Source organism: Silurus aristotelis (assembly GCF_946808225.1).
Source record: "Silurus aristotelis genome assembly, chromosome: 11".
Taxonomy (NCBI): Eukaryota; Metazoa; Chordata; class Actinopteri; order Siluriformes; family Siluridae; genus Silurus; species Silurus aristotelis.
In genome coordinates this window covers 14,668,231-14,681,679 of record NC_139584.1, presented here as the reverse complement: position 1 = coordinate 14,681,679, position 13,449 = coordinate 14,668,231, and the positions used below count along the sequence as shown (strand labels likewise).

Here is a 13,449-nt window from a genome sequence, read left to right as displayed (position 1 = left end):
TAATTCAAAAATATCCCGCTAATGTGGGAAAGCCATGCATCTGGTCTAACTGAGGGTAAAGATAGTTGCATTTGGTAGTAGGAAGTGTATAATCGTGCACAAAACTGACTGCCAGTAATCGTCCAGAGACAACCATATTTTCCATTTCTTCTTCCATATTGCCCTTGACATTCAAAGTTTTGCATAATGCTCTCTCCTGTATGTTGTGTGGCCACATACACAGTACTCAAAGTAAGTTTAAGGAGGAGCATATACAAATACATTTTGCATCAAATGTAGCCCGATAACACCTAAACCATGTGCAAAAAACTTTGTACACCTAGCCCTAAAGCTGATTTACAGCTGAATTTTCAGTGGTTTGACTCCAGCCACCAGTTTCACTTCAGTTACAAGAAGAAAATTTATTTTTACACTCTGCCAGACTTGTTGCATTCTGTTTCAATGCTTACACTTTCACTACCAATTACAGAACTGTGTTCTCTTCCCATGCTGCCAATAAGATGGCTGACAGGTTTATCAAAACATGGCAGAAGAATTTTTCCTTTCACTTTTACAAATATTATTACCTCAAAATAAAAACAAATGGAAAAAAATATATCATGATAAAAAGATGTCTGAGAAAGCAGTTTTCTGCTGTTTTTCTTTATCCTTTTCTAAACAAAGCCTTTTTTTTGTTTGGTTTTTTTGGTTTTTTAATTTTTTACAAAATGTTCTATGCAATTTTACTTAATTCATTTATTTGGGGTGTATAATGAATATAAAGTCTGGGAGCATGACAGTTCCACTGTAATGACATGGTCAGAAAAAGTTTTAATTTTCATTTTATAATTTATATTTTTCATCATCACAACTCAAGTGTCAATTTTAAAACAATTTATGTTGTTTTAGATTAGTAATGGTTTCAGCTCTAGCATAGTGAATGGTCTTGGACTTTTTATGAACATCTGTCTTTAATTATTCCCCAATCTCATACCAGCTTGTATCTTTGAGGAGATGCTTGCCAATCTGCATATGTTTTATGATAAACTGTTAATTGCCTTTTTTTCAGTTTTCTAAAAGACATAAAGCACTAATGACAGCTCAAGGCCACTTAGGGAGGAGGAGGAACAGTATGGTAGAGAATTCTGTTCACAGTTCTGCTCCTCTTTTGTGTGTTATTCCACAAAGGACCTGTTTTGAGAACTAGCCATTTGTGTGAGCCTTCTTTATAAACACACTGCTGCTCAACCATCCTCATCTTCTACCAAACACACCCAATTAATGATACTCTATTGTACTTCAAGTCATTTACTCATTTAATTTTTATATCAATAAGTAAAAAAAACAGGGCAAACATATAGTGAGTGGTGTTGAATTATGAAGGTCAAACTAATTGTCATATAAATGTTAGACAAATGTGATTAAGATTAATAGGGGGGGTTGGAGTTAGGGGTTAATGCAGGTATTGACATTGATAGCCATGACTGTGAATTATTGACCTTTGGGCAAAATTTGGGGATTTTGAAAACCCGGCAACCCCAAAGCACTGGTTCTCATGAAAATTATAGAACCCAATAACAGTGAAACTACTTGGTATGTTTACTTGGTAAGATATTCTTATTACATATTTGAAAGGTAACAATATCAACCTTTCAATTTTTACAGCTGGCACATTTGTTTTTAATTAGGAGTTTGACCTGTCTAATAAGCACATTGAAACCAAGTGGTGGGACATAGTCTCTTTATCAGAGGAGCTGATTATTAAGTCTCACCATATAATTTTTCTCATTGCTTGCTAACTGTTGCTCAGCACACATCTGAAAAATAAGCTTGTATTAGATCTTACATACAAATGAGCACATATCTTTTTTGAGTTACATTTTTTTTGTTATATATATTTTTTTTGTTAAAAAAGTAGCCAACTCTGCATATTCTTATATTTTTTAAGAACATGTGTGATGCTTATTATTAAAATTTTCATAAAATCAACTCAGATATAGTTACCACTTGAATCTACTTTGGTGTTTAATATCGTATACCTCAGCATGTATAAATAGAGTATTGGTGTGCATGAGACCTAGTTTTTATGGTTTATTTATTTAACTTTATATTATTTATATTAAGACAGATTTTTGTAGTATGCTAGAAATTATGTCTAATTGGTCACATCCATTATTTTTCCATTTATCTAATACAAATTTGCAGCCCAAAACCTATTCCACCAAAATGGATTATTGAAGATGGGTTAATCAAGATGAGATGGGTTTAGAACTGGAGTGTGAACATCAGACCTTTAAGGTATGAGACTTAGGTATGAGAAGGAAACCCAGCGTGAGAGCAACAAAGGCTGGCTGTGTCACAGGGAGTCTGGATGTTTTGCTAGAAGAAATGTCCTTTTTTATTAGCTAATGTGCCTTCGTGTTCAGCTAATATAGTGACACTGAAGATAATTTATATTTGCTGATGACCTTTTAAGTGTACACCTGATGAAAGGTGGTGTAAACATAAATGTCATTGTATTAAAACAAGGGCGTGCATAGGTTATTATTATACCTATTATCGGATGCAATTACTTTGTTGTTGTACAAGTCCCTTCAGAAACTTCTAATAATGTGCATTAATGAGCTACACTTTTCGCTTTTACTCAGCGCAATCATTTATTTATTTATTGCTTTTTTTTCAGCTCCACATTGTATTGATCAGAATTATGAGGTTATGGTTAATAAATAATCAATGAATTTATTTTGTGAGCCAAATAATTTGGATATTTCAGATCCCTAAAATATCAAATAATTCGAAATTCGTTTACCAAGATATTACAAGAACAAAAAGTTTAGTTATGTAGAAAAGCTTCAAAAGCTTTAACTTTGCATCATTAGACGCCACAGGTAAAGACTATATATATATATATATATATATATATATATATATATATATATATATATATATATATATATATATATATATATATATATATATATATATATATATATATATATATATATAAACCTGAAACATGTATGTATTTTGTATGTTTGTGCATTTGGTTACAGAGCTTTTCTGTAGGGAAGGTAGCAGTGTTTGTGTGTGTGTGTGTGTGTGTGTGTGTGTGTGTGTGTGTGTATGTGTATGTGTGTGTGTGTGTGTGTGTGTGTGTGTGTGTGTGTGTGTGTGTGTGTGTGTGTGTGTGTGTGTGTGTTCCCCAGGAAAATACTGATGTGATTAGGATGTGCACAGAATCATTTGTTCATGGGAAAATTGCTGCAAATTACCTTGGCACAATTAGAATCAAACCTTCCTGATTGCCATGACTGCAGGCTGCACCACTCTCAATCTGAGACCCGCTTTATCGTCCTCTTCTTAATGTTCTCTGCCACAAGAACTAGCAACACCACTCTGTTTTTTTTTATTCTTTTACATTATGCCAGACCTCAAGGTTTTTTGCTCTGCCTCATGGTCCTATAGTTCCATTTTCTTTCTGTGGCCCAGACTAACTCTATTGCAGCTATGGCTTTTGTGTTACCTGCATGTTTTCCACCCTGGCCTTCTGAGGTCAATTGAAATGAAATCATTGTAAACGGGCACTGGTATGCTTAAATGCACACTATTCAGCCTCTGGTCTTCAATTTAGTGTTCTTGCATAGTCACTTAGAGAGGAAAGGAGGAAGCATACCTGCAAGCAAACCTGCATCCCACACAAGTCAAGTCAAGTCACGTTTATTTGTATAGCGTTTTTTTACAACAGACATTGTCTCAAAGCAGCTTTACAGAAATTAACAGTCAAGGTGAATGGTGTGTATTTATCCCTGATGAGCAAGATGTTATGAGGAAGAAACCTTGAGAGGGACCAGACTCAAAAGGGGAACCCATCCTCATTTGGGTGACATCAAGAGTTTGATCATAAATCTTTAAACAATACAGAACACTGGAGAGAGAAAACTAACATGAGTACAGGAGTATAAGATTATAAGTAAATGTTCTTTCAACAGTCTTTGGTATAAAAGTAGGAGCTACTGAGCTCAACATTTGTAATCATCATAGATCCAGCATCAGCTTCTCCATGCCAGAGCCTTTAAACACTCCAGGAGGTCCAATGTCAAACTCCACACATGCAGTGGGATCCAATTGGCACTGGTACGTCTCTAGATGGTTCAGGAGTTTGGCATCTACTTCTTTAAACACACTCTAATAATAGATATTATAATATATTTATAAGTAGTCTACTCTACACATTTTCATACACCAAGTGTCTATGTTAATTCAGCTTTGGGATCAATATTAGATTTGATATCCTGCCTGTTGTTCACATTGTTTATTATTCGCTGTGGCATTTATGTACATTGACATTAATATTTCATGCTATGTATTGACATACAGCCTTGTTAGTATTTTTCCTACCAAAGTTAAACTTTGCAGTTTACTAATCTTTGCAGCCTGGGCTGAACAGAGAATTGTTCACACATTTTATTGCTTACAATATGCTTTTATTTGATTATCACTTTGAATTATCATTTGTTTAATAATCTTATTAATGTTGGGCAAAAGGCAAATTATACTTGCATTAATAATGACATGATGAACAAAGATCGAGAATCACTTGAGAATGAACCATATTAGTGTAAGGGTTCTGAATGCACATGACTAAGCTTTAAGTTTATAGTAAGTCTGCAGGTTTTCAGAAAATATATTTTATATTTATTTGTACTTAAATCACCCCCGAACACCCTGTAATTATCCCCTTGTGGTCTGTGGAACCCAAGTTGAGAAACACTGATTTAGTCAGTTGTGAAATTATAGCAAGAGGTATTGCACTCATACAGTACATCTGAGTTACAGTGAAGAGCAAAATAGATAAGATAGTAAATATGGATGAAGACCTAATTTGAATTCCTAAACTGCTTTTGCTAATGTTGTGACTGCTGTGGTTGCAAAGATGTTGCAGCTCCCTCCGTCATGAGAAAATTTGAATGGATGTAAATCCGCTGAAGGACTCGGGTTGACGAAAGCTTTTAAACCCCATTTTCATATCAACAAATTGACAGAGTAGTACATAATGACCTGTAGCTGCATGATTGAGCTAGTCAGACGGTGTGCAATAAGTCAGATATTTATGCTTACACATTTATATATTGGCTATTTACTTGGCAGTTTTTCTAAAAAAAAAATCTCTCTCTCCCTCCCTCTATCTCTCTCTCTCTCTTTCTCTCCCTCTCTGATTTCCTGAAGCAGCTTGATTGTAGATTCATGCAACTTTTATGAATGTACTATAAAAATGTCAGAAACCTGCCTTGCACATAAAATGGGGGCTTTTTTCTTTGTTTTCTGCTTTGATTTTAGTTAAGTAAAGCAATAATCATTAATCTTGCATTGATATCAGATTAATTGAAAAACATGAAACATTCAGAGTAACTTCACCTGAGATCCACATGTGCGTAAAAGAAGTAGAAGTGTCAAGGCCAATTGATTTTTGCATAAAACGTAACTTTGAAAAGTTCTCTGAGCAGAGAGGTGGACTTCTTTCACATGAATGGATTAAGGCACTACCTCATATACTGCAAACGAATTCCTGTCTTTCAGTCTGCTGTCTAGCAATCAGTGCTGAATGGATGCTAGGCACAGACACTGATGAAACCAGAATGAATTCGGCTTTTCTTTGGCTTTTTGAAAAGAAAAATTTTCCCTTTGAGCTCTTATGGCTACTATGCAGCTGGTCTTTATATAGAAAAATAAGGAAATTGGGAAAACTAGTGTTGTTAAGAACAGTATAAATCGATTTTGTGTAAGAGCATTAAATCAGCAACAGGTTTAACACATTTTTATCGATATGACTGTTTTTGTTTATTTTGGTTTTTTTGGTTTTTTGGGGGGTTTTTTTGGGGGGGGTGGAATCTCTACTATTAGACATTTTGGTGTGTAATTTTTTCGCTGATAAAAAGTAGTCCAATTAAGTTGTATTTTTTCATTGAGTGTTCATTACCTTATTATAAGCTATTGACCATCAGTTAAAGTGAGCCACATTGTGTTCTTAGTAAAAGCAGATGTTTTCCTTTTCATTAGTGCACTTTTCCCTTTTCCACTTTTCATCTTGATTAACTCTGCTAGCATTATTAGACAATAATTCAGTCTTTCAGCTTTTCTATTTGGTTTTATAATTACATTTATTTATCTCCATGCATATTTTAGAGATGGGTTGTTTTTAAAAATATTATGATTTTTTTTTTAGTTTCTTATTCAATTATGTTGTCCCCGTCTCTCTTTCTCTTTTTCTCTCTATCAGGTAAAGTACGGCCGCTTTGCATTTGTGTGGGATGCAGCTGTGCTGGAGTATGTGGCCATTAATGATGAGGACTGCTCCTTCTACACTGTGAGCAACAATGCACCAGACAGAGGCTACGGCATTGCCATGCAGCATGGCAGCCCTTACAGAGACATCTTTTCTCAGAGGTACCAACACACATGCACCCACTTTGTTGTGTAGAATCTGTCACCTAAAATCTTTAAGCATAGCACAAATATGGATTTTCAGCAGCATACATGGAATATTTCATGGAATATCCGGTGCCTTATCAGCAGCAAGCTAAGTTTAGAAAGGCCGAAAGGTTGGTGCCTGCTTTAAACACTTCTAGTGGTTTGAGAAATGTGGTTCTTATAAGGTCCCCTATTTAAACCTAATGCTGATTTATAGATTAGTAGAAGAAATAATAGATCATTGATCCAACAAAATGTTAAAAGTGTGGATTAATTTACTGTAGTGTGGGCTGTAGATCAAGTCATAGGTTTATATACCTGAACTCATTCTGGTACTAGTCATCATTTGCATAGTAACAACTTACTCACAGGGACATCTGGGTATCATAGCAAATGTTAAGATTTTCAGACATTTCATAAATATGTGTCCAATGTCATTACTTGGTAAAAGTAAAAAAAAAAAAGGTGTTAAATTGGAAAATGGAAAATTCTAAGCACAGAACGCATTGAGCTGTGCAGTTCCTCTGCAAGTAAGTTGAATTTTTCTGTTTTATTAACTTTAGGTCATTCTAGTATGGGGAACCACACCTACTCTGCTGTATATTTTTCTTTAACAGCATGCCCTGTAATGTTTTAGAATTGATTCTTATGAAAGCATACACCTTCGTAATCTGATATTTTATTTATCCTTGCCAAATAGTTTGGTTGTTTCTCCAAAATACTGCTGCAACACATCAGCAATACATAAGCTGTTTACCAAACACACTTTTGCTGATATAAGTAATGCTTCAATGGAATCATGCATTAATTTTCAGAAACAAGGCTGGTATACTATCCTTCTCTCATCATTCACTGACAACCACTAATAATTTCATGCATGTTTGTTTATTAACCCTGAGGTGACAAGCAACCCCCTGGCCTACAGTTTCATAAATTATAAGCAGGTTAACTCATAGGGGAACCCTTACTTATGACAGCTGTAAAACCAAGTATGAAAAGATACACAGCATCTAGATGTACAACCAAATCTCTAACCTAATGATAGAAAATTATAAGAATTAAAGAGTGTGCTAGTGTTTCTGATACAGATCAGTCTAGATCTGAGAGAAGATTTACCACTACTTTTAACATTAAATGTCCTAGTAGTTAAATAATTTTTGGGGGAGGGGTTTATTCATTGATTTTATTATCAAATGTCACTTGAAAGTCAGTTTTCAATTTGGTAATAATGTTAGAGTAAGATAAAACGTAGTGTGCCTGCCCTGCTATGCATAAAGTCCGCAGACATTGGGAGTACCTCCTGTACAATTTTCTTCGGTTATATAAGCATTAACTGAAAATAATTTGCACACATTAGTTGTAAACAAAATAAGAAAAAAGTCCAGAAAGAGATCGATAACGGTATATAAGAACATTCTTTAGTATTGCAATTTTCTGCACAATGCTCGATCAGTTTAAACTTGAAGGTTGTCGTCTCGACATGACTAGGTGAATCTATATGTAGATTTCGTAACAGATGCAAATAAGCTCAACCAAAATATCTCTGAGGCCCCCTAGTGGCTGGCTGCCAGTAGAGTCTCATGAAGACAGACACCTGAAGACATTTCAGTAGCAAAGCCAAACCTTGTTGTGCTTCCATCTTTTAAGCCTAATCCCAGCAGGGAATTTTTGTAGTTTTTACTATTACATGCTCATTACAGTGTTTAAGCAAGTTTCTTTTGCTGACATTATGTCTAGCAAACCAATAGGAGCAAGGCAGAACAATACATTAACAATATACTATTAATTGGATCAATTTAGCTAAGACTATGAGACAATACATTAAGGTGCCCAAGAGCAATTCATACAATTATAATTGAATGCATAGTTTTATTTTATTTTTAGTTAGTACAATATTATTATAGCAACTGATTATATTTATATTACTCTGAATGACATGATGGAATTAGCCAAAGTCAGCTAACTAGCAAATTATAGCTTGGTCAGGCTGATTTAAGATTTAGTATGAACAATGAACAATTAAATCAATATGCTTGTACAAAAGATGTGACTGCAATTTTACATTTTATTGTATGAATTAATAACACTGTACAAGTTTACGCTGGTTCAATCTTTTAAGTAATATCTTCAGGAAATATCACTTTGGGTACTTCCAGCTTGAACAAAAGTGACTGTGACAAATATTTGGTCGGGCAAAATGCGAATCCCCGTCCAACCGGCAGCAGCACATGATTTAGCTCATATTTTGACGTCCTGTTCAAACTCAGTCAACATGGCAACATTCATTTTGACCAGATTTAGGCTTCAAATTCGTTCAGTGGAAATTGATTGTGTAGTACACTGAGAAATAATCTAAGATGTGCATATTTGAATAGATTTTGTTCCATTTTTAAAAAGATCTAAATTTCTTTGTGGTTTATGCTGTCTTCTAATTTGCATTTATGCTAATACAGTCAGTCATTTTATTCTGTCTCACTGTGTTTTGTCCTCGTTTAATTTTTGCTATCATGGCCCTCTCCACTGGGGTTTTTTTGTACTTTCTGGACTGTAATCAAGACTGTTTAGTTTGCATTCATATTTAGAGCTTTGTTTCTTCCTTAAAGCGGGTTGTCCATTATCAATTGCTTCTATTTGTTAGGCACTTTGAAACCCAATTCCAAAAAAGTTGAAGAAAAGGTCAAATGTAATTTAAAACAGAATGCAATAATTTGCAAATCAGTGCATTCTGTTTTCAATTACATTTTACCTTTTCTTTAAATTTTTTAGAATTGGGATTGTAATACACCGGCCCTTCTTGTTTTATTCATTTCTACTAGCATGTGGTGTTTTGTGTTGTCTATAATGTAGATCTAATTAAAACAAATAAGCTATTTATTGACGGTCATGTTTAATTTCCTGACATTACTATTTGTGTATTGTCGGCTGCCTAAAAAGAGCTGTCAGCTCTGATTTAATATAATGTCTTCTGGAGTTCCTGGAGCATTGGTGAGGGAGTAAATATTATGAAATTGTTTGCTTCAAACTTGAGGTAAACTCAGAATATACTGCTATGCCTTCAAAGGTTCAGCTGCCTTTTTGAAAGTATTTCAGTGACAATTTAGTACACAGCACAGTTTCTTTAGGTTAAGTTCTTTAAGTTAAAGATGCTGTTTGGTTTTTCCATGTCATTGCAACATCAACCTCTGAGTAGCACAGTGGAGCGTCAAGTCAAGTCAAGTCAAGTTTATTTGTATAGCGCTTTTCACAACAGACATTGTCTCAAAGCAGCTTTACAGAAAACAACAGTGAAGGTGAATGGTGTGCGTTTGTCCCTGATGAGCAGCTGTGGCGACAGTGGCAAGGAAAAACTCCCTTAGATGATATGAGGAAGAAACCTTGAGAGGAACCAGACTCAAAGGGGAACCCATCCTCATATGGGTGACATCAAGAGTTTGGTCATAAATCTTTCAACAATACAGAACAATTTGTGATCATCATAGATCCAGCATCAGCTTCTCCATGCCAGGGCCTTTAAACACTCGGCATCTACTTCTCCATGATCATCCATAGGTCCATAATCTTCACAAGTTGGGGCGTGACTGGAGCTGGCCAAACCTCAGGATGCCTCGGGATGGGGAGAGAAAGAGAAGCAGTGAAGAGGAATTAGCGTAGCTGCTGTTCATGATATTAACAGCACAAGTTGATAATGTGCATGTAATCATATATTCTGGAGCACAAGGTTGTGATGTGATGTGTGTGATGTGTGTTATGTGTAGGCTTTGCTAAAAAGATATGTTTTTAATCTACACTTAAACTGGGAGAGTGTATCTGAACCCCGAACACTGTCAGGAAGACTATTCCAGAGTTTAGGAGCTAAATGTGAAAATGCTCTACCGCCTTTAGTGGACTTTGCTATTCTAGGAACTACTAGAAGCCCAGAGTTTTGAGATCTCAGGGAGCGTGACGGATTGTAGCGTGTTAAAAGACTGGATAGATACATGGGAGCCAAACCATTTAGTGCTTTATAAGTGAGTAGCAGTAGTTTGTAGTCTATTCGAAACTTAATAGGAAGCCAATGTAGGGACGATAAGATTGGGGTTATATGATCGTATTTTCTTGACCTAGTAAGAACTCTTGCTGCGGCATTCTGAACTAACTGAAGCTTGTTTATTAATGATGCAGGACATCCACCTAGTAATGCATTACAGTAGTCTATTCTAGAGGTCATAAACGCATGGACGAGCTTCTCTGCATCAGATATAGATAACATATTTCTTAGCTTAGAAATATTTCTAAGGTGAAAGAAGGCTGTTTTTGTAACTTGATTGATGTGATTTTTAAAAGATAAGTTGCTGTCTAAAATAACTCCCAGGTCTTTTACCGTTGAACTAGTAGTTACAGAACAACCGTCTAAATGCAGGCTGAGATGCTGGAGCTCCTGTGTACTATTTTTTGGGCCGATGAGCAAAATCTCCGTTTTATCAGAATTTAATAGCAGAAAGTTATGGGTCATCCAATCTCTTATTTCTTCAACACACTCAGTTATGCGAGCTAATTGAGCTGTATCGCCTGGTTTGGATGAAATATATAGCTGGGTATCATCAGCATAACAATGGAAGCTAATTCCATGCCTTCTAATAATATTTCCTAATGGAAGCATGTATATTGTAAAAAGCAGGGGTCCTAGAACTGACCCTTGTGGCACGCCATAATTTACTAGCATTATCCTGGATAGCTCTCCATTTAAATCTACGAAATGGTAACGATTGGACAGGTAGGATTTAAACCAGCTTAATGCCTGTCCCTGAATACCGATGTAATTCTGTAAGCGATCGAGGAGAAGATCATGATCTATAGTGTCGAACGCAGCACTAAGAACTAGTAAAACTAATAGGGAGATGTAGCCTTGGTCTGAAGCTAAAAACAGGTCATTGGTGATTTTAACTAGAGCAGTTTCTGTGCTATGATGGGGCCTAAAACCTGACTGAAACTCTTCAAAGATATTGTTCTCCTGTGGTTACATAACTGGGCAGCGACAATCTTTTCTAAAATCTTAGACATAAATGGGAGATTTGAAATTGGTCTGTAATTCGATAGCGTGTTTGGATCCAGATTAGGTTTTTTAATGAGGGGCTTAATAACTGCTAACTTGAGGGATTTAGGGACATGACCTAACGATAGTGAGGAGTTAATAATATTGAGAAGAGGCTCACCAGCTGTATATAACACTTCCTTCAGTAGTTTAGTGGGAATTGGATCTAACTGACATGTTGTTGATTTAGCTTTCATAATAGCATCATACAGCTCTTCCTGTCCTATACATGTAAAACAGTGTAGTTGTGGGGTTGTAAGTACGATTGTGTCGGGAGATGCTGTCAGAGGTTGAACTGCCACAATTGTTTTTCTAATGTTATCTATTTTTTCAGTGAAGAAATTCATAAAGTCTTCACTACTAAACTGTGATGGAACACATTTTTCAGATCCCTGATTTGTTGTTAATTTAGCGACTGTACTGAAAAGGAACCTGGGATTGTTTTTGTTATTTTCTATGAGTTTGTTTAGGTGTTTAGCTCTAGCAGCTTTTAGCGCCTGTCTGTAGCTAAGCATACTGTCTTTATACGCAATTCTAAATACCTCCAATTTAGTTTTCCTCCATTTTCTCTCCAGATTACGTGTTGTTCTCTTTAGGGCATGCGTATGACTATTATACCAAGGTGCAGGTGCTTGTTCTCGAACCTTTTTTAACCGGATGGGGGCAACAGTGTCTAAAGTGCTAGTGAGGATAAGGTCTATGTTGTTCGCCATCTCATCAAGATGATCAGCAGTTATGGGTTTAATGTGAAACTGAGATAAATCAGGCAGGTTATTTATGAATCTGTCCTTAGTGGTTGGAATAATAGTCCTACCAAGTCGATACCGTGGTGAAACACGGTTAATCTGCTCTACCGGTAGTGTGTACAGTAGGAGATAATGGTCTGTGATGTCATCACTCTGGGGTAAAATATCTATATCAGTGACGTCTGCTCCGTAGGATATTATTAAGTCTAGTGTGTGGTTAAAACGGTGGGTTGGTCTGGTGACGTTTTGTTTAACTCCAAAAGAGTTTAGTAAATCGACAAATGATAATCCTAGGGCATCGTTTGCATCATCTACATGAATATTAAAATCTCCTACAAGCAGCACTTTATCAAAACTGATCAAGAGGTCTGAGAGAAAACAAGCAAACTCATGAAGAAAATCAGCGTAGGGCCCTGGGGGTCTGTACACGGTGACCAGAGCGAGTTTTCTATGCATCTCTGAAAGTGCAATTTTAAGAACGAGCACTTCAAATGATTTAAAGCTGAATCCTAATCTCTGACTAACATTAAGAGAAGCACTATAAATCGTTCCTACACCCCCCCCACGACCAGTCTGACGGGGCTCATGCTTATAAACATATCCTGACGGTGTAGACTCGCTTAGACCCATATAATCACCTGGTTTAATCCAGGTCTCAGTGAGACAGAGTGCATCGAGATTATTATCTGTGATCATCTCATTTACAATCAGTGCTTTGGGTGCAAGTGATATAATGTTTAGAAGACCGAACTTTAGAACTTTGTTGTGTTTGTTTATCTGGCATTTTTCAGTTTTAACTGCAATAAGATTATTTCTGGATCTTGTGTATGTAATTCTTGGTTTTACTACCCGAGGAATAGATACGGTTTCTATAAACTGTTCTGTGTGTGAACTTGGAACTATTTGGTCTGTAGTATGCGTGTTCTTATAGTTGAAGATTTCTTGATGTCTTACCAGTCAGATGGTGTGTAGTATCCTAGAGATGTTATCTGATAGCACTGCTGCTCCAACTCTGCTGGGGTGCAGGCCATCAGGGCGGAAGAACCTAGGACGCTCCCAGCGTGTGGGGCTAAGTTGGCCATTTTAACAAAGTTCCTTTAGAAAGGTCAGTGTTGCGTTACCTTGTGAAAATATTTACAGCGTGAAGCAGCCAGGCTGTTACCTAGTAGCATCTACGACAGCCCT

General features: G+C 36.1%; 1 protein-coding gene and 1 long non-coding RNA gene across 5 annotated transcripts in view; one reads left to right on the top strand and one right to left on the bottom strand.

Moving 5' to 3' along the window:
- Positions 1-13,449, bottom strand: part of LOC310732916 — a 302,995-nt gene that overhangs the window by 114,771 nt on the left and 174,775 nt on the right. The gene's annotated exons all lie outside the window — the stretch shown is intronic.
- The window catches only part of grid2 (glutamate receptor, ionotropic, delta 2), a 469,599-nt gene that overhangs the window by 436,520 nt on the left and 19,630 nt on the right, over positions 1-13,449 (top strand). For all 4 annotated transcript variants that reach the window (XR_014535572.1, XR_014535573.1, XM_083553625.1 and 1 more), the window contains exon 14: positions 6,257-6,423. Coding sequence is in view for 2 of the 4 variants with exons in the window: in XM_083553625.1 (XP_083409751.1) it covers positions 6,257-6,423 (167 nt within the window). In the remaining 2 variants the exon portion in view is untranslated. The remainder of the gene's footprint in view (positions 1-6,256; positions 6,424-13,449) is intronic.